This window comes from Ischnura elegans, chromosome 2 (assembly GCF_921293095.1).
Source record: "Ischnura elegans chromosome 2, ioIscEleg1.1, whole genome shotgun sequence".
In the NCBI taxonomy this organism is placed as follows: domain Eukaryota; kingdom Metazoa; phylum Arthropoda; class Insecta; order Odonata; family Coenagrionidae; genus Ischnura; species Ischnura elegans.
The window spans coordinates 64,561,477-64,583,374 of record NC_060247.1 but is presented as its reverse complement, the minus strand read 5'-3'; the positions used below and the strand labels follow the sequence as shown (position 1 = coordinate 64,583,374).

General features: G+C 36.1%; 1 protein-coding gene and 1 long non-coding RNA gene across 3 annotated transcripts; one reads left to right on the top strand and one right to left on the bottom strand.

Moving 5' to 3' along the window:
* Positions 1-2,551: 2,551 nt before the first annotated feature.
* On the top strand, positions 2,552-6,322 carry LOC124153867. 2 transcript variants are annotated; one of them, XR_006863775.1, is made up of 3 exons: positions 2,552-4,957; positions 5,628-5,730; positions 6,251-6,322. It is a non-coding gene; the product is annotated as an uncharacterized LOC124153867 (long non-coding RNA). The 2 variants fall into 2 exon arrangements; XR_006863776.1 differs by having other exon boundaries at positions 5,628-5,756; positions 6,251-6,307.
* Positions 6,323-16,520: 10,198 nt separating this feature from the next.
* LOC124153171 (piggyBac transposable element-derived protein 3-like) lies at positions 16,521-20,017 on the bottom strand. Its single transcript, XM_046526273.1, has 4 exons — positions 19,807-20,017; positions 19,409-19,613; positions 18,184-19,312; positions 16,521-16,535 (listed from the first exon to the last, which is right to left on the bottom strand). The coding sequence occupies exons 1-4, from the start codon at positions 19,832-19,834 to the stop codon at positions 16,521-16,523; spliced, it is 1,377 nt and encodes a 458-aa protein (XP_046382229.1). The 5' UTR covers positions 19,835-20,017.
* Positions 20,018-21,898: the final 1,881 nt, after the last annotated feature.

Sequence of the window (21,898 nt, the reverse complement as noted above, 5' to 3'; positions counted from 1 at the left end):
ATTTTCTTATTTTCGATTCTTATTTCAATGGCCTCTTTTGTAAGACGGTCCCAATATCCCTTTGCCTTGCAGAGGATTTTGGTATCATCAAACTTGATGTTATGATTATATTTAATGCAGTAGTCGGCTACGGCAGATTTCTCTGTGTATTCAAGAGTAATGCACCGTTTGTGCTCTGATATCCTGGTTTCAATTGTTCTTCCGGTTTCCCCAATGTAGCTATCTCCTCATTCACATGGTATATGGTAGACGCCCAGACGTGTAATCCCCGAGAAGAATACATTCAAGATGTTAACAATTATCTCAAATGTTAATCACTGATTGAGCTTAATATTGGCTTACGAATCACTTTTTCAAATATCTTGAGGGCCGAGGTCAGCACTTAGAATCATCACCAAGTGTAGCTTTCCAAACGCACTGAAGGACACATACATAGTTTCCCCAGTTCCCAACGTCCATTCCTGACTTTTTCCCGTAATTCCATTGGTCTCATCCGGAAATCAGTAATAGATGATGTCATTCAGGAAAGTCGAAGCGGATGTTTTCAGAAAAGAGAGCATTCGTCACGCAGGTGGGTGGAAAGAACATGGTAGCATGTTAACTATGGGAGGCTTCACATAAGGCTCAATAAAAGAGAAACATTTTAACCTTCATTTCGAAATGGGACTATTTTTCTTCCAAGGTATCAACGTAAAGTCACGGATGAATACGCTGAAAACGCAGTTGGAATAAGCATGCATAGTATTGTTAGACATTAAGTCATCTCATATCCTAGTTAGTTACGTAAGACATTAGAGACATAAATTAGAGGTGTTTTTGTGCGATCAAAATGTGTCCATAAAACGAGAACGCTTAATAATTCAATTTACCCAATCAGAAATTGATTTTGCTCTTTAAATCTACTGTCGTATATCCGAACAAATTTCGACGTATTTCTATTCATATGACTGCTGTGCGGATTAAAATTATGGGCCCGTAATTACTTAGCCTAATTTGCTTCCCCAGTTAGAAACAGAACAAATTTTTCGTTGAGTGTGGACAATGAGGTGCGATTCATCAATCGTTGAATATGCACTAGAAGCATTATTTATTAATTACGAAGAAAAAATATCACCTCTATTTTAAAATGCCAAATTTTTATCGATGGAAGACTACAAACATTGCACTATTGCACTTTAAGAATGCACTTGAAGCATTATTTATTATTTACCAAGGCAAACTACACATCTCTATTTTAAGATAATTTTAAGATGCAAAATTTTTATCGATGGAAGACAGACTTTTAAGGTGAATATTATTTCACTAATTCCCCTTGGGTCGGGTTGCACGTGGGAGAAAATTTTTTTCTCATCAACATGGCTGTCAGCCTACGCAGCTCGTCGGTAGCTGGCAACATAACGAATGAGGTTGCCTCATTTTAACAAATTGGTAGCCTTAACCTAAAATGCAGTCACGCAATCAAATACGAACTTTAGACTGATTTTCGAAAAAAAAGTAAGAATTTACCGCAGGCTATAGACCACAGCATCACTAGGGTAACAGTGCAAAGTTATGTAAATGTACAGCTAATGAATTTTTAAACCAACGTTGAAATATTGGCAAAAATACTTTCCATTTCCAAAATTGAATTAAAATTCGCTTAACCAAAAGTCGTAGCTGTAATTCTTTTGCAATGATTTCTAATGCCATTGCATGGGTAGCCGTTCACGAACTAAATTCATTAATTTTAATTCACCGTGTCCGGCGATATCTGGTGGAAATGTTTTATATACATGAGAATAAAATAAAATGGTAAATTTCCACACAATTTTAAACGACGACCCCACCAGGGTCGGTATTTTGTAAATAAAATTGTGTGGAAATTTACCATTTTATTTTATCCTCATGTCATTAATTTTAACCAGAATGCAAACATGAGCATTTCAACGTCACATCTCTTGAACTCCTAGGCATTCATCATTCTCAATAAAAGTGCGTTCTATAACCGTTGGTGCCTTCTCAAATTATTACAACATCATATTTTCTGAATCATCCAAGCAAAGAGATACCATGAACTGAGCAGCAAAACCAATTGGATCGATTATCTGCAGTATTTTTGAAAGTAGATTAATTTGCCGATTTAACACGTTGCTCATAATTCTTAAAATTGGTGCTTGAACGTTAACTTTAAATGTATTGTATATACCCGTGAATTGCATGAATACAAGCGCAAATACATGAAAGAGGTAAAGCATCATCTACTTTAGTTATAAAGTGTTTGCAAGCCAGAAATAGAAAAGCATACGAGAAGATTTTGAAATTTGAGATGAGAAATTTGAGGCAGTTTCGTACCTCGAGTAAAACGACTGTTATATTCCGTAAAATTGTATAAGTGAGGAATTGGCGTGGTGGATCCTCAAAGTTTTCGTGAGCATGACGTCTCACATTCAAGCCATCTCAATGCTTAGTGAGTCACATTCTTCAAAATACTCAAGGTCTTGACGTCGAAATTACATCACTTAGTGGCCGGAAACTTTCACCAAAATTTAAAAGCCTTGCATAACAGGGCCTCTGGGGGGTTACCATGTAAATTCGAGACCGTCTTCGGATTCGCCTTCGGCAGGGAATTCGACTTCGAGTCCGCTTCCGAAGGCTTGCCGAAGACGAAACCGAAGGTGCTTCGGCGCGACCACGTAACAACCTTCGACTCGTCGGCTTCGAATTCGAAAAGCTTTTCGAAGAGACGCAATAACTGACGGATGAAACAATGACGTAATCATTTGCAGCCAATGAAGAACGTGTGCCGCATTGGGTGTGTCTGCTTCCGTCTGCTTCACAAACACAGAATAAGAGGTAAGTATTTCCATATGAGGTAAGTAACTCGGATAATTGCTCGTATTGTAAATATCCTTCATTACTTTCAAGGCGCAAGAAGTTGTTTTATTGTATAAACTTATTTACTTCGATTACGGTAAATAATGAAATGCTGATGATTGATAATGAATAAACAAGTCAACGAAATCGAGGCCAACGATGTCGGAATGCCAAACAGCAGCTGTTTCAACATTCTGAGGCTTTTATTTTCGTCCCAACAATAGATAAACAACCTTTTAAAATGTCAAACAAAGTATTAATCCCATAATACGTGATGCGTATTTCAACAAAGCAAACGTTACATGCCGCCTAATTCGTTCGTTCATCCACTGTTGGGACTCCTGAATTTAATCAATGTGAAATCAAGCGACAATTAAATTAAGGTATCAAGAAATAACTCAATAGCCGAATATATCACCTGACCATAGCATTGATTCTTTAATATTCATTCATTCATCAGACACCGTTGCGGCTTCATCTATTCACCAGTTTTGGTTGCAATTCTCTCTGCACAAATTATACTAATACTGGCATTTTATTTTAGATTTTGCATTCAGAAAGTGAAGAAGACTGGAGCCATGGAAGGACAACATCATAAAGGTGAACGACGATGTTTGTTAAGCTACTCCTTTTGAGGTAACACATACTTGATCATTTTTCAATTTCTGTAACAACTGTGAGCATACCCTGAATACTGACGGGATAACCGAGAAGGCAAGTGGTATAAACCTAAAGGTATGACATAATCATTTGGCGCATTATATGATTTAAGTGCTCTATATTACTGAGATGGTATGTTTCGCAATCACTGCATGTCTTCCTTTACCAACGAAATGGAAGTCTTATCCCGGAGAGGTAATTTGTTTGTTTATTTATTGTGTATACGGTGGTGGGAATATTTATTTATATGATGGGAATGTGAGGAAATATAATAAGCTGTAAATGAATTTGCATTATGTTTTTGTGCATACGAAAGGCGTGCTTGATACCATGAGGAAGGTATTTACCAGAAAATTAATATTTAATGGATGATAGTTACTTTGGCTGTAATGATACTTGCATTGAATTGAAATAGTTGGTAAAAATGCCTCTAATTCTGTAGTGAAAGCATAGACAGTGACACAAATGGTTGCAATCCTCCTGAAAGATGAATTATGTACATCTTTAGTTTGAGTGTTAGTGTCATTGATGCCATTCCATGATTAGATGGCATGATTCCTGTGAGGCTCTTTTTTACTGTGTTACCCAACCTGGGTTATATTTGTGGTAAATACCTCATCGTGGAATATCAAGAAGTATATATATTAATTGAATGCCTTTCTACTTAGTTTATAAAGTATGCTGTATTTTAATTAGATCATAAAGCTACTGTCAGTACATGCAGATGTTCCGCAGTGACAAATGTCATATATTTTTACAATAATGGAAGTTATATTTGTATGCCTGAGAGGTAAGATGTTTTTGCAGTATGTAATCATGTTATTTCTATTGCTTTATTATGTTTTCTACTCAATGCTTATGTTTTTTTACCAGCAAAGATTACATGCTGTTGTTTGTTACATGAATGGAAGGCGTGCTCATACTCAAAAGGAAAAATTGAAACCTTAAAATGCTTTTTAAAAACAGTTTTACCTAACAAATACATCTTTAAGATAATATTTTTTCCCTCAGCATTCATATGTCGTCTAATCCATTATGATATTTCTAAACGATACCTTTATTGATTATATTTTGTTTACAAATTGTTTTGGCTAGTTAAATGAATGTGAATTATTATAATTGAAGGAGATAATTGTTTTATTGTGATTGATTATTCACAATTCATCTTTGCAGAGTACTTCAATTTACAATTTCAGAACATGATGCAGGCAAAGGAGCCAATTTCAGGGTCTCTGTAGAGCAGCGAGCCATAATGCTGCAATTTATGGAGGAGCACCCTGCATTTGCTCGTGACCAATTATGTTGCCCAAAAGGAGCTGCCTCCTCCTGCCTCATCTCATGTAGTACCTTCTACTTCACATGACCCCTCCCCAGTTCCACACCCAAACCAGCAGAGCGATGAAGGCTCACAGGGAAAGGGGACAAAGGAAGAGGGAAAAAAGTGGTGAGTTTTCTGGCTATCTAGGGATAAATGAATGTCAATTACTGTGCTAGAAATGAAGTGATCTCTCGAAACATAGTGACTGAAAGTAGCTGGCTCAATAAATACGAAATGCATAAGTAAGGGATGTTCAAATAGTGATATGTTTTCTCATAATAATATTCTATTCTTCACTCTTTTAATTTATTTTGTTAAAAAGTATAGATATATCCGGAGTGTATTTGGGTTACCTTTGTCTCCAATCCAGCCAGCACTAAAATACCATTAATACGGATGACATCCGTAGAAACTTTTTTCCCAAATAGCAATATGTTTATGGTTGTTAAAAACTTTTATCTTTGAATGGAATGAGATTAATACTAAACATTATTTGTAACGAAGCCTCAATTAAGATCATTCATGTGTAATTTCCTCTGTCATAACAAACATTTTGATGTTCATGACTTAGTGAGTATCTAGTTCAATTAGATTCAGCCAGTTCATTCCTTTGAGAATCTTAGAGAAATTCTCACCTTAATTTGGATAGCCAATAAATTTTCAGTATTCCATTGCAGTGTTGCTATGTCAGAGTATTCATATCCGTAATTTTCTATATTAATATTTGTTTCACAAAAATACATTAATTTAAATTTTTTGAGAAGTCTAATGTGTATTGTGAATAAATTTATTTCAGACGATAACTCCACATTGCTCTATGAACGCATGGTCAAGGCGGCTGATGTTAGAAGAACTGCTGTGGCCCAAATGGCGGAGACCTTCCAGGCTGTTGCGAATGAGTAAGTTAAATTGGAGAAAGGGAAAGGTATCCATACATCTTTCAACATTTCGAGAGATTAGAGATGTCTCCAAGTTAAAAAAAATGCTTTATTTTTTCATGCTAACATTTTCCACTGGCTACTGCCTACATTGGCATAACATTGAATTAAGTCTGCAAAAAGGCAAATTTCCAAATTTTACAATCTAAGAACATACAAAAATTATATAGAGATAATTGAAAAAAATTTCATTAGTCGTTCTTAGAAATAATTCAGTCCTAATGGTGAACTATTTTTTGAATTGGATTTACATATTTGAAAAATACCATGTCAGTAGATTTCCACTAACTATCATAACATTGATGGGATGAAATGATTTTCTATTTAAAAATATGTTTTCCTGCTCTTTTGGTGCTTTGATGACTAAATAAGTTCCATCAACATAGCCTATTGTGCCAGGTATTTGTGTGACAAGGTAATTCCTGGGTGATAAGAAAGTAGGTATATGTTATTATTAATTCTTGATTTCTCTCTTTTATAGATTCATCGAGTACCTGAGAAGGCATTAACTTTGATATTTTTTAATGGTAGTATTTCATGAAAACCAAATTGATTTTTTTATTAAAAGTAAATGTATATTTTAATTTATTAAATGTATTGATGACTTTGTAATGTTAATGATAAATAAATCAAGAATTTAAATATAATGTATCCATGCTTGCGAATGATCCTGCTCATTTCCTCTCTCCTCAATGGTAAGTGGATCTATTTAGCAAGGATTTCGTTTGAGTTGAGAGCTTCTGTTAATTCCTCAATGGAATTGGACATGCTGCTTTGGCAGAGTCAGAGATTACTATCGGTTCCGGTGCTTTTTTGGTAGCTTCCCTGACCATAAAAGTGAAGTGCATAGAGGACCTACGTAAGTTATTGGAATAAGTAAGTAGCGTATAAGTCACATGCAGAGATCATTTTCTTAGCCTTGATTTATTTTAACTAACTTTTGACTCAATGGGTATGGCCGTGCTCCTCCGTGCTACTGCCATGTGTGGTCTCAAACCTGCCACAAGTTCACGCACCATATCTTTTGTCAGGCGGTAGAGCCCCTTGAAGACGAGCTCGTCCACAGCAAAAGGGTCTGAGGAATCCCTGATTCCACGCAACCTAGCGCGATTGTGTGCAACATTTTTTAGCTCTCTCTCTCTCCCTTTGCCTTCTTCTCAAAAAGTTGAGTCCCCATATCTCATCCATAGCTTTAGTTCAGAGTTTCATCATGCATCACAGATCAATCAAAGATAAGATTTTTATGTTAAAAGAAATAACATGGAGATTAAAATATCAAAATTATTCTAAATGGCAATGTCCACAAATCCTTTTCACCATTCGAATTGTAGCTCCCATTATGTTATATTAGCCTAAAATATGAAAGTTCGCGAATCATCACTACTGCCACAGCCAAAATTGCAATATTTCGGAAATTAATTAATGAATTCATCGAAAATGCTTATTGTCATCATGTTTTCGTGACAGTAATATTCCAACCTAACTTCATCAATGTGAATTGATTGTCCATATTGGACTTTTATTGAGATAATTGATTGGCTATGGCATTATGGAAACGTTAGTAATGACGATGATTACTTACCGATGCAGCTTAAAAACTCCATATTTAATTAATCGTGAAGATGCCGGCCCAAACAACGCGAATGTATTAGTTGCATTCCAACTTTCATGAAGTAAATTCGAACGATAACATAACTTGGGCATTTTAATTTGAAAACTTGACTATTTCATTACTTCAAAGGAAGCTTCAGGATATTAGATATATTCAATTTCTTACTCATACCTCAACGTAACTGTAATCAACATAATACGATAAACGGAGTCATCATCTTGGCCAAAACACACAACCGGGAATTGATTCAAATATCTACAATTCGAAGCCTGTAAATGGATTATGTTATTGTGCCATGTTTAAAATTGATTAAATTAAATAGTAGCATCATATACGCAGCGTGGTTAACCTCAGAGGACACAAAAATTACGATATACGAAAGCTCGTCAAACCTTGAACCGAGAATCCGTGTTCGGCACTGAGTATTCGAAGCCTCAAACCCCTTCGAATTCGCATGCCGAAGTTCGATTCGAAGGTCGTGCCGAAGTTCGGAATGAAATGCTTACGTGGTCGCAACAATCGGGAACCACTTCGAATGTGACGTAACTTCGGCTCCGCTTGCCGAAGTCGAAGTCGAGAGTTCGGAATCGGCGTTTACGTGGTAACCCCCCAGGAAAGATATAGAGCGTCTCTTCCGAACGAAGGAAGGGAAGCCGCCGGTGTTGTCAAGCCGTAAAATGAATCAGAAGGAGGAGGAGCTCGTGACTCCATGAGTTGCGACGAAGCGAGAGTCGAGGTCAAGATCCGGGCCAGACTTTGCTCAACCAGAAACTCTACGGTCACGATGTTTTTTGCTTGGGCGGGTTTGTAGCGAAGCGCGGAAGCCCCCAGATCCAGCCGTTTAGGAAGATGAGCCTCTCCGGTTGTGATCACTTGAAGGTCATTCTCATAGCCAGTGCGGGCTCGGGTGAATAACCACGTGAAAAAATTCACTTGGAGATCGTTTCCTCATGGAGACTTCTACGTTTGAATTTATTTTAACTAAGGAAGTGAAATGCGTCGACGAATAATATGGAAAATCTTTTATTTCACAAATGTTCGGTTTGTATATTGCATGAAAAATAGAAAAAGATTGTTTTCGATCTGTGACCCGTCGCATGCTTTATGAGTTATGGGTGTGATAGCGTTGAGCGAGAAACACGTTAGCATATGTAGCGAGCAATACGTTAGTATACCTTTCATTTATTTAAAACCGATCACTGAAAAATAAATATATCAGGGATGCACACTGACTTTCGCGGAGTTAATGAATTTGGTGCTTTTTTAGGGCTTGGATAATAATTTTTTTTGGACTTAATACTCTCATGTTGTACAGTAAATATCAAATTTCAATGTTGAGGTTAAATTTTAATTTAATGTTAAATTTATACTAGGCTTTAGACCGGAGGTAGTAAAGACACTATTTTTGGCATCCTTGAGCTGTTATTCACCAAAAATAGCTGAAAAGTATTTGGCACAGTGACAGGACTGACAGGAGCGGAGGCGTGAAAAGAAAAATGAGAACCGAAAACTTTCGTCCGCCTTTTTATAGTTTAGCTTCAGTATAATTAAAAAAATATTACTAGAATTATTATAATTGTCCACGTATTGCGCGAAGAAATTTGCTGCATTACAGTAAATAACGATTCCGAATATACAACCAGATTTTTAAATTAATTGAATTTAAGACTTCGATTTGAGATAAGTTCCAGTGATTATATTCTACTTGTAGCAAACAAAAACAATTGATTTTTCACTATAGTCCTCAAGTGACATTATACACTACATTCAAAGAGTTAATCTTCAAGGAAAATGCTTCAACTTGTTATTTATTGGGATAGGTTCAATGAGCATCTCTACGTCTCAGTGGTAAAGTGGTATTTAAAGGTGACAGAGAGAGGAAAACTAAATTTGAATTTAACATATCTTACTAGGAGATTCATTATTTATTGTTTTTTGTATAAATTAAGAGTAATTTTGAATAATGAATTCGCCTAAGAGAGCGCAAATTAAGTGTTTATCTAACATTCGAAACAGACGAAAGGAAAAAATATAAAAATGTGCAAAACATAAAGTGGATGCGAGGCTAAAGAATCGTTCACACTACTCTAGATGTCTTGAATAAGGAACATGGAACAAGTCGTCTTGAACGCTAACATGATATCCAAGACCATTCGAGACGGTCTTTCAAGAATGATTGCTCCAAATATCTTGAAAAGAGTTGAAAGGCCTTTCACACTGTTTTAAAAAGCTCGAGTTCATTTGAATAACGATAGAAAACATGATTGATGAATTGATGAAGCATAACGAAAAGCGAGAAGGAGAGAGATTTAAAATCAAAATTTTACGTACGGGCAAAATATTTGTATTAACTCCTTGCAGCGTCGAACGTCTCTTCTGCTTCATTTGGTAGTTCACTTAATAGAAAACACCATTGCCCTTCGTAAAATTTTATTAGGGTGGCCATTATGCCAATACTTATTAATATCCCATCTTCAAGGGAGCGCTTGAAAGGCTAGAAAACCTTCTCTGATTGGTCGAAACGCTTCAACACCATTCGAGACTCAATAAAAATTAGAATTGTTAAAGAAAAGAAGAATCAGATAGAAACAAAGGAAATTAAGAGCATTCAAGACAAAATGTCTGCGGTCATGACGATTGGAATGACGTCATGACCATTCGAGAAAGCTTGTTCAACGAGTCCTGAACGGAATTTGACGGCGTGAAACCGCCCTAAGATCCAATGGATAACAACTAATTCCGCAAGGATCAACCTTCACTTGGATAAATTACAAATGATAAGTCACCAGAAAGTTTGGTAAAGACATATTACCTTTTAAACAACTAATTAACTGAGACGAAATCTATCAATAGCTAAATCAATGAAAAACAAATGGTGATCTTAAAATTAACTGAAAATTAAAGAATTGCAAGTAACATAGTGAGTTTGAAATTGAGAGTATTTTCCGTGAAACCACATCAATGAGAGATAGAATGCAAATTGCTTGACGGTTATCTTATCTTAATTAACAATAAGTAGAATAGCAAGAACCATGTCATTGATATTTCTTTTTTCTTAAAACCCTCAGTTTATCAATTCGAAACTGTCATTTGCCATATCTGAAAATAAAAAGGTACCCAAGATTGTGGAAAGTAGAATGATTTGAAATTAAAATAAATAGCTCATATTTTTGGAATTGAATGAGAGAAGAAAATGATCTTTCTTTTCCAAAGCAGTTTCATGCATGTAAAACTTTCTTTTGCCTATGCTTCTTTGTTATGTATTTCCTTTTCATAAAAATAAAAATAATTCTAATGTGGATGAAGAATTGGATGTTTTTGAATGGCCTTTAAGTATTTTGGTTAAAAACAGTCGAGCGCATGTTCATGCTAATTTATATTTCAATTTAATTTTTTTATTATAAAAAAATATCATGCGAATTTAGAGGCTTGGAAAGAATATGATTTTTAAGGTGTATTGAACCTACAGACAATTAGTTTTTGGTAAGATCTGCAAAAATATCGCCATTATACCAAATTGACGGAGGAGCGTGGTAGCCAAGTGGATACAGCACTTGGATCTGGTCCCGAGTTATGATCCCGGACGAAGTCTTTGGCCATCCCAAACAAAATTCTCTAAGTGCGAAGTGGCCTAGGAAAGGAAACTGGCCCCCTACTCTGAATAGGCAAAATTTACACATCTCAGGCTTAGTTCGGGGGGTGCTCTACTCTCACATGTCCAAACCATCCTTCGGACGGAATTATTTAGCGGCAGAGATAAAATCGTGTGGTGTCAATACTTCAAATTCATGAAAATACACTAGATGAAAGAGAGGTTATATAATTTCATCTCTAAGTTAAAACGTCATCATGAACCAGGAAATCATTGCCAGAACAACATTTGTTAACGTTCAATGGCCACAGGAGATTTCGAGCGTTGAAGTTTCCGATACGGGTCAAGGGTGGCTTAGCGCATGGCTTACCGCTTGCTCCTACCACTTAGGTTTGAAAGCCTTCTAGCTGTTTTCTGTCTCTTTCTTACGTAACTTGAGAAGGTGATCGCAGGCTTTATGTGTCGAAGAAAGAAAGAAAGTTGGCGGCAATTAGGAGATGACAGTGGAAAGTTTAAAGTTCATTGATAGTAATCACCATACTTGTATGCTTTCAACTTCTGCGAATCTACATGATTAAAATCTCAACTGATAAATGGAGGTCTCAAAATGGGACGTGAATGTGAAGAACTACGCCAGTCCAAATAAGGAGGGGACGAAATAGCGTCAAGGATATCTATCAGGGCTATCTAGATAGATTTTGAGATACTCGTTATAACTTATATCTAGATTCAAATTAACATCGATTTTAATTTAATATTTTAGAGTTATTTTTAATAGCTTTTAATCGTCCGCCATATAAATTTTTTATTTTGATCTATGTTGAAATTTCCTTCATCAAAATCTTCATATTTCCACTGCATCACGTTTGAATTTATCTTTATTTAAATTAAGCTAAAAATCTCATACATATTTTCAACATAATCTCCAAAATCTCCATTCTTTTGGTGCGACCGCGTCGGTTGTTTGTTGATAACAACAGTTTCTGAAGACGCTGGCATTACTGCCAGCGAAACAGTTGTCATCGAGAAACAACCGACTCGGTAGCACTGAAAGAATGGAGATTTTGGAACCTCGACACCGCGGAAACCTACGCAGTCATATTCTCCAAAATTAGAATGATGAGAGGAGGAATTCTAGTTTAATCTTCATGAATATTTACCTAGACTTATTTAACGAAAAAAAGGGTGAAATTTCCTCGGACAACCTTAAATATGATTAAACTTTAAGCTAATTTGCGTTGATTAATATTGAATATTTTTTCCATGATAAAAATGATGAATATTCGTTTGGAATGACAAATAAAGAGTAAGAACTTCAAAAATTATGGCTAATCCTTGGTAGAATGAAAAATTTAATGCGCGAAAATCTAATTTACTGCGATAGGCAAATATCGTTTGGAAGTGCATTACTGACAACAGCATACAAAATCAAATTCAACTTATTATTCGTAAGTCCGGTGCTAACTGGCATTCATAGCACATGTTATACACAGCATAGCCAAAGCTGTAAGTTGAGATGCCTCGCAATGGCGGACAAAGAAGATGGGAGACCCGATTGCAAAATCAAGAGGAGCAAAAACTCATTTTTCGATCGCATCATTTTGAGATTAGTTGGAACGCCAATCGGTTTGAAGTGTGGTCGCATCTCTTGGATCTCAAAGTAACGGTTTCAAAGGACAAGGGAGAGAGAGAGAAAGAGTGAGACAAGGAGGAGATGATGACCGTTGTGAGTAGTCCTGATAGTGATCACACAAACAACTTGGATGTATGTACGTGCGGTAAAGAAGCTGCCAATCACGAGGAAATGAGAAAATAGCGTAGCCGAAGAATGGAGGGAGACTCAAAGAGGGCCACGGTACAAAAACCCTGGTTTCATAGTGGTTATGAAGTTGTTATGAGACTGTGATTGGGTAAAAGATGTGAGTTTTGGGAACAGATGAGAGCTGGACGGCTGAGTGAAGAAAACAGCACGTGTTGTTAAGGAAGAAAGAGCGTATCCCTGGTGGCGAACAGGAGATGAGATTACGCTGGGGAGGCGAGGAACTCGAGGCAAGGATGTCCGTGAGGACAATGAACGTCAGAAAATGCAATAAGAAAGAAGGGTTTAAGGCACTCGGAGGAATGAAAAAAGCAAAGGTCGTTGTAAGGGAGGCAATTATATAGAGTGGCCAATGGGAGGAGGAAATGCACGTAGCTATAGAGTGAGGGAGAAGGTTCGCCGACAGACGCCGTTTCCTGCTCCTCTGCTTTTGCACGCGGGGAACGAATGAAGAAGCGGAAGGAGGAAAAAAAACGATGTTTCTACCAGGTGATGGCGAGGGAGAAAATAGCTACGAGTGCCTTTGAAATCTGCCCAGCATCTTTAGGCGAAATTTATAGCGCCGAGATCTCAGGATAATAGGCAAAAAGAAATTGCAAACCTATTTCAATTATCTAGGAATTTGCCTTCCACATGTTTTAGATCATAGTTTATTCCCTCCACAGGATAGCAAGTGAGATAAATTAGAGAGGTGGTGCTGTTTTAATTTTATGGGACAATATTTTTTCATAATTAATCGTAGCGGGCGTAACTTGGTGGAAATCCATAATCGCAGGCTATAGAAGGATCAACGACTTTGTTATTTCCACATAGTAATTTATTGGTTAACGTTGGTTAGACGGATCCCGGCTCCTGGTATTCTGCTATATATGCTGTCAATTTACCTGAATTTTCACCTTGATAATGTTACTCTGTAACGAAACCATGGTCGGTGTTAGTAAATTACTATGTGGAAATAGCAAAGTTGTTGATCCTTCTATTCCTGCGAATATTTTTTCAGCTATCGTCTGAAAAGAAATTTCATTGCTTGTTAACAGGATGCACAAAAAAATTATCATCGGAATCAGCCTTCGAAATCGAAAACAGCAGGTGATTATCATGAATGTTAGCTGAGATGACTGGTTATTTTTTCACGGAATGGAAGAAGTTTATAGCTTCCAAGGTACACAAGCGCAGGTGAGTGAAACAACAGCTGCCTGAATGGAGGCAAGAGATTCCATAAATATTTTAAGAGCTACACAAACGGACCCTTCATATTTCAGTCATAGAAAATCAATTTAAAATTGCAGTTAGGCAAATATTAATTTTTAAACAAAGAAAGAAATAAATATTGAATTATTACTCGAAGATAAAATAATAACTCATGACATTTTTTTTCTCTTAATGAATATCATACATGGCTTGATGGAACATGTAAACGTTATTTTAAAAGGTGAATGTAGCCATTTAGATGCGGATGTCGAGAAAAAAACATTAAAAAACAGCGTGTTCATCTACCCACGGGGAAAAATGTTAGTATTAGTTTTGTTTCTTTAATTGGATATACAAGGGCAGCAAAGAGAGAAAAGTATTTGATTTTGTTTTGAGAAATTACCTGCCTAACTTGTGTCGCTATATGTCCCAAAAGGCTATACTTATACATTTCATACCTTATACGTAAATTGCAATATTTTTGGTCTCAAAATTTGCCATCTACTGCTATTAGGTGTTTTAATGTTAGTAACAATAAAATTCTGATTCAGGAGTGGAATTCAAACACTAGGTGGTCGCTGAATTAAAGGTTATGATATCTGAGGGTTGAATTCATGTAATTTTAGTCAACGAGGAAAAATTAACCATCGTGAGGCATAAGTACATCATGAGCGAGGAGTCTAAATTGAGTGTGGGGGCCAAGGCCGGTGGGAGTGCATAATATGCAGGTGTCCTGCGTGATAAATGTAAGCCGTGTTTTTTATTTTGGTGCAGCTAAAAGGAAAGAAATTCAAGGTTAATAACCTTATTGATACATATTTTTTATGCCTTCAAACAACCGTATACTACTAGGATTATGAACTTTAGCAACTTAGCTTTCCTAATTTGCAAAATAACTTCTTTCGATATTTCATTCGTGAATCGTGAAACGGTAACAGGTTAGGTTTTCCATCGCATGGTGAACCTGAACAATATTTTGACTTTGCCACGTATAGCAGGAGAAAAACTCATTGAAATTGACAGGATTAACGAAACTGTGACGACACTAACTCTGTGGAGCTCTTTGATTGGAATAACGAAATGAAATCTCTTACACTTTCTACTCCATATGTTACACATCATGACAGGTGTGGACTCATTGTGCCGTAATCAGTGTCCAATATATTTGTCGATTCAGATGACGGCCTAAAGTGGTGACATTTGGGACTGTAGTTGAAGTAAAAAAGTTTGGTTATTATTAGTTACTTTATTTCAATATGTATTGCTTAAATTTGTCTAAATATGGAATATCCGTCGTTATAAATTTGATATTAAATTGAATCAGAGAACAAAATGCACATGTAAAAAACCTCGATGGCTCAGTGGTCCAAGTAGACACCATGGAAGTAAAGATAGCCGGATGTTTGATTATTGGCATTCTTGGCCGAAATGAAATGTTTTCCAGTTGCTTTCGGCCATCTACTCTATACCACCTTCACGACTTGTCTATTTATCTGTACAACTTTAATACCTCTTTTTTACCTCACATTTAGATTTGTATTTTATCAGTAAAAAGATGTATGTTGAAAATGGATTTAAATTCAATATTCATAGTTTGAAACGCCTGTATGAGAAATTAAAGTTTTTTTTCTAATTTACAAAAATTGAACATTAAAACAGAATTGAATAAATATGGATTGGTCAGTGGTTCAAACAACACCATAAAAAGTTTTGAGTCTCTAAGTTACTGTTTATACTGCTACTTTGAATTAGTTTTTTTGGTACTACGCAAGGTAAAAATCATGCATTGTACATTTTAAACTATGCATTGAATACGAAAAATTGTTTAATATAGTTCCGTATAATCGCATCATTCTGTCATATCCTACTATTACGTCCACACCTTACGAGGTCCTACGTAATATTTTGCGAAGCATTTTATCACGGGGTATAATGACCTTTAAAAAGCTCGATTGTTGGCAATTTCTTGAGGTCGAGTGGGTGGCAGAAGGTGATAAGTGTTGGAAGGGGGAGAAATAATGACCGAAGGTCCAGAAATAGTGCGAGGGAGGCATGAAAAAATAGGAAGATGGCGGGGGAGAAGAAAAAAATGGAATGAAAAGAACAAAGGACGATCGGCGATGCGAGACGAAGGGGGAACGGAGAGAGACGGGCCGGAGAGAGAAGATGATGATGATCGGGGAGAGCCATTTCGCCGCACGCGGATGTGCCCTGCGATAACAAAAGAGCTAAGCCGTGCGCTTCGCAAAAAGGACCATCTCGCCGAGGCTGGTTCTGAGGGTGCAGAGGGAAAGTATGCGAGGAGGAGACGTGTGAAGAAGGGAGTGGACGATGGATGCGGAGCGAGCGTTGGTGTGAGGGCGAGGTGCCTCTCGGTAGCTTTTGTTCCCCGCCTCTCTCTCTTCTGAAGGACAAGCATGGGCACCACCTCAAAAATGGCTTCACTCGAGGGAAAAATATCAGCATTATCTATCCTTCACTACAGCAGAACAAATATTCGCATACGAAAAAATATAAACCTTGCAACAGAAGTATTCTCATACAGCCGGCATCTACAATGTAGGTCCACAATACAGATGTAGATGAGCTCAACATTCTTATGTAATTGAAATGGGTACCGGTAAAACGGGGTGAATAGAAACAATTTTCAACTTTGGTTTGAAATTTTGTATATTTGTAGTTGTTCCATATAAACAATTTTTTTCCCAAACACAGGTATCTTATAGACCTATTTGTTTATAGTGTTTATTTTTTAAATTTTATTTGATTTTAAAGAAAAAAATTAAAACATGGTGTTTCTATTCACCCCTGTTTTGTGAATAGAAAAAGTACTTCAATTTCATGTTTATTCTATTGAAACGAATCGGAGGTGAATGGAAACAGTTAAATATGGTATTTTTAATTTGTTATGGACAAATACAAATTAATTTCTCAACATAATGATTTAATTCAGTACATAAGCAAAAGAAGTTACATAACTGTAAGTAAACAAATTGAATGGGTAGACAATTACCGTATTTAACTAGATTAAATTATTATAAATAAATTGTGAGATCAGACAGGTCATCTTTGAAAAATTTTTCTTGTGGGGTGAATAAAACACTAAAAATGATTTGTTTCTATTCACCCCATAAATTCTGAAAACCTAACCTAAGAAATATGAATAATTTTTGAAATAATATTGTTAAAGTTAAAGCTTAAAATAAGCCTGAATCTTTTATATGAATAATTAACCTCTTCGGTCCCGAAAAAAACCTGGCTCTCAGAAAAATGTTTCCTTGCTAATATTTAGCACATATGAGACTACTGACATTGTGTGTGGAAGTATTTTTGAAATTGTTTCTATAATTGTTAAAATATTCTATGTCCACATATGTGGACATGAGGATCATATATGCAGATTGTGAAATATACTTTTCTGTTTTTTATTGCGATATATATGTACTTTTTTTACTTAATTGATCAAATACTATTATTGCATGCGAAAAAATTGTACCACGAATAAAAATATAAAAGTTTATCAACAAAATGAAGAATAAATAATTTTTTTAGTAATTTTTATTTTTTAATATTTCTCAAATAAACAGTTATGTCAAGTATGAATTACAATGACATTAAAATAAAGGCACATAAGTAATTAAAATCTTAGTACAAATCAAATAGTTCAATTATTATGATACATAATACAATCTTAAAAAAATAAAAAACAATTGTTTTCTTTCAGCATGTTTAGTGCCTTGTATGAAATTTTTGAAAACAGCCATTGAGGCTCACACATAAGTATACATCACACTTTTGGCATTTAATCCTAGTTCTTGATGAACAGCCAGAGTGTCTGCATCGTGATGCATTTTTGTCATTGCTAAAAATAGGCCAATGATTTATCCTGTCAAATCTGACGTCATTGACAGGGTGTATGATTCTTCGACGTTTTTGCTGGGTTTGATCCTCGTGGTCAATTTGCTGATCTTCAATGCCTGTTTCTTCATTTACACATATTTTAGAACTCTCATGAGGGCCTGGACTAATTGAACTACATTTTGATGGCCTGCCTCTTTTTTTTTGGATCTCCTCCCTGATTTCAACCCTTCCAGATTCAAAGTGAATCATTGCATTGCCTAATCGAGTTCTAAATTGCAAAAGTGAGGCAATTTCTCTTTTTGGTACATCTGCCTTCACACAATTTCGGCGGTACATTACCCAGGAATTTACTATAGCCAAATCAACAAAGTGCGTAAATATCCGTAAAGGCCATTTTTTGGTACGCATTGAAGAAGAGTAATATGCTAGAAGTCGATCACAAAGATCAATTCCTCCCATACATTGGTTGTATTTTTTTATAACTAGAGGCTGGTTGACTTCACGTTTCCTCTTCTCTGTTTTGTCCCATCTCAAGCAAGATGAGTGGGGTTCACTACCTATGCAAGTAGATAGCATAGTGACTGCCTTACTATCCTGCCACTTGACACAACACATTTTTTTATCACTGCGCAGAACCTCGTCATAATCACCCCGTTTTAATTCTTTGTCGGATTTCAAAATACTAAGTGCACCACCTACTCTGTTTTTCATGACAGTACCACAGAGGTTAAAATTATTTGCCACTAGGTAATCACCTAGTTTTTCACTAGTGAAGAAGCGGTCGCAGTAGATGATGGAATGGCTGATCGTCCTCGTTAGCAACTTCACAATTCCTGCGCCCAGACCAAGCTCCCTCATGTCCTTATCAGGAATGGTTCCTTTTCCAACATAGATATGAAAATCAAGAACAAGACCATCTCTTTCTGCAAGAACAAAATTTTTTAGTCCTACTGGATGTGGCTTATTCGGTACATACTGTCGATTAGGACATCTACCAGTGAAAGAAATCATTTGTTCATCTACAGATTGTTCATTCGATCTAGGTAGCATGTGACATTTTTTCAAAAAGGCATCAAGTATCGGTCTTACTTTTTGTAACTTGTCATCGCTATCGCTAGTAACAAATTTGTCAACGAAATGTAAATGATTCCTTAACTCGAAAAATCTGTCCCGTGACATGACTTTTTGAATGAGAGGAACGGCCAAATCCCTACTCCAATACAGCCTTGTTTGCGGATAATTTAGTGAACCCATCAAAATGGACACGCCAACAAATCTGATGATTTCATCGTAGGTCATATTAATGGAGCGATGATCTCTTACTTGTACTGAATACAGGTTGCTTTGTTCTACCACACTTTTCCAAAAGCTGGGAGGAAAATACTCGAAAAACATATCGAGGAAATTTTGACTCCCTTCCTCATTTTCACAAAAGAGATCTTCTACGTCGTGTACATATGGTGGCATCCTGTAAGTTGTACAATTTTTTGCAGATTACTTATTTATTATTATCACCAATGTATTCATAAGTGCATGCAGTATCATTCAATGCACTTTAACTCACTTGTCACGTGTCCATTTTTTATTCTTCGGAGTGCCTTTTTCTGAATTCGGTGAACGGAGTGATGCTAGTGGAACATCATCTTCACTTGAATATTCTTCTAAATATTCATTAAAATCATGTTCTTCATCTTCACCACTAGATATTTCCCCTGGAATATCCACATCACTATCTCCTAACATTTCCAAAATGTCATCAGCAGAGAGGCCTATAGCATGTTAAACAGCAAAGTTAAACCCGATGTCCACATATGTGTACATTTGTTAATTGAAGGATAGAAAAATAATTGGTGGTCGCACGAAAAACAACAGACTACCATCATAAGTATAAATAATGATTACATTAAAAGAAAAAAATTCAACATGAACCAGTGAAAATTAGCGGAAATATAGTTTACTTACTTCCCATGTGCTTATTTGTGGCCGCCATTTTGATTTCTGGAAAACAAATGCTGAAATAAATAGCTTCTAGTATGTAGAATTGGCGCTGTCAAGGCGGAAAATTCAAAAAAAGGTATGTCCACAGATGCGTACAAGAGTACAATATTCTACTGGAAGAAACTAGCCTGTGAATTAATAATAAACCGGCTGTCCACATATGTGGACAAGGGGACCGAAGAGGTTAAACTATGTTTTTTACAGCTATTTACTTTTAAGAACACTACGTATTCTGACATACCTGGAAAGTTCAAAGTGGATATAAAAAAACAAGAATCACGTGGTAAAATTCAACATGACAAACAAACAGGAACTAGTGCTGCCAACCAAAAAAACCATTATTTTACTTTCAGCCAAAAGTGTACCAACCTAAAAAAATAATAGCTGCCGCTATTTACCCATAGTTATGTAGGAAATAGATTATACATAAAAAAAGTTTCGTTTCTATTCACCCCAATTTTTCTTTTCGCCCCGTTCTACATCAGCATTAAGAATGGCTTCACTCGAGGGAAAAATATAAAAATTATCTATCCTACACTACAGCAGAAATATTCGCATGCAATCGACATGTTCATCTAGTATGAGGACTTTTACATATAAAATACAAATGTAGAAATTCTTACAATTCTCATTTAATTATACTGGGTACCGCATTAATAATGCCTTGAGGATAGAATAGAAACGATAACCTTCCAACCCTGCCACATCAATGTTGAAATGAAGTCGGAATCTTCATCTGCAATAAGTATGAGAACATCTACATCTACAATACAGATTTAGATGTATTTAACTTCCTTTTTAGTTATACTGGGTATCTCATTTAGTAACTTTTACGTCATTCGTAGTGAATTATGAAATTTGTCTTCAATGAAAATGAATACCTCATGCGAATCAGTAAAGTGGGTTATGCTAGGAGTTTTATCGCCATTCTACGTATAATAAAGCTGTCTGAATGACAGCGAGGAACGAGTTGATCAGAGTACAGCCACTGGTATTTATTATAATTTTGCAATAATAAATTATGTATTTTAATTTTCATTGTATTTTAATTTTTGTCAATTATGATTTTTAATAGCCAATAATAAAATTTGAACTCGGCCAGCCCAATAAAAACCATGGGACATATCGCGTGATCTTGAATTTTGCTATACCAATCTTGGTCGTCTGTGCAGAAGGATATCATCTCTCTCTGTTGTTCATATATACTCAGAGGTTATATGCGGATTCCATCCGTTGCATCGCGAAGGTTTGCACAATCTCCAGTGATTTCCGCAGTCACAGATGTCACGGACGGGCACAGGGTTAAAGCCTACGCCCTCTCGATTTTCAAAGCCAAAGGATACGTTCCCCCCCTTCCCTCAACCATTCGAATTTGCAATAGCGCGTGAGTGACAGAGAACAACGAGCAGACAATAAAGCGATGACTTTGGGAAAATAAGTATTCCCAGCCTTGAATATTTGAGAAGACGCGTAGTTAAGAGAAATATCTTCCGACGCAAATCGAATAGGTCGTTTGGGGAAAGATGTGAGTTGCCAGAATTGCAGATTTCATCATGTCAGCGCATTGGTCACTCCGTAGCATTTGATGCAATCCAATTTACTTATAATTTTCTGGTATTTAGAGCTGTTCACGGTGTACCAATTCGATTTGTACCGTTATACTGTGTTACCAGTGTTTTTAATACGTTTAATGCGTAATAACTCAATTTTTAATGTAGATAGGTAAATTTTTTGTGGTAAAATATTAAAAGAGGTACCTACATTACAAAGTGAGTCATTACGCACTATAAATATATGGTTCCACCAAGTGAAGCCTGAAAACTAGATGTATATTTTTAATACCTTACTAGAGATCAATAGATTCTTTGAGCAACGTTTGATGTATGGTTTTGGCTGTCAAACACAATTTCAGGATATTTAAAATATTTTCGTACTTGGGGAGTTACAAGGAATGAAGGCCAGTCGTAGTTATTACGGTACCCAAACGAGCAAACAAGCATTTTCGAATCAAATCTACGAATAGGATGTTATGCTCTCGCGGATTTTTAGCCCTTAA

What these genes read in the sequence shown, in the direction of transcription:
- LOC124153171 (XM_046526273.1), bottom strand. Translation starts at nt 19,834, where the DNA reads ATGGCGGCCACAAATAAGCACATGGGAA. An exon ending in CACAAATAAGCACATGGGAA is followed by an intron (nt 19,614 to 19,806) that starts GTAAGTAAACTA and finishes AACATGCTATAG; the next exon opens with GCCTCTCTGCTGATGACATT. An exon ending in AAAAAATGGACACGTGACAA is followed by an intron (nt 19,313 to 19,408) that starts GTGAGTTAAAGT and finishes TACAACTTACAG; the next exon opens with GATGCCACCATATGTACACG.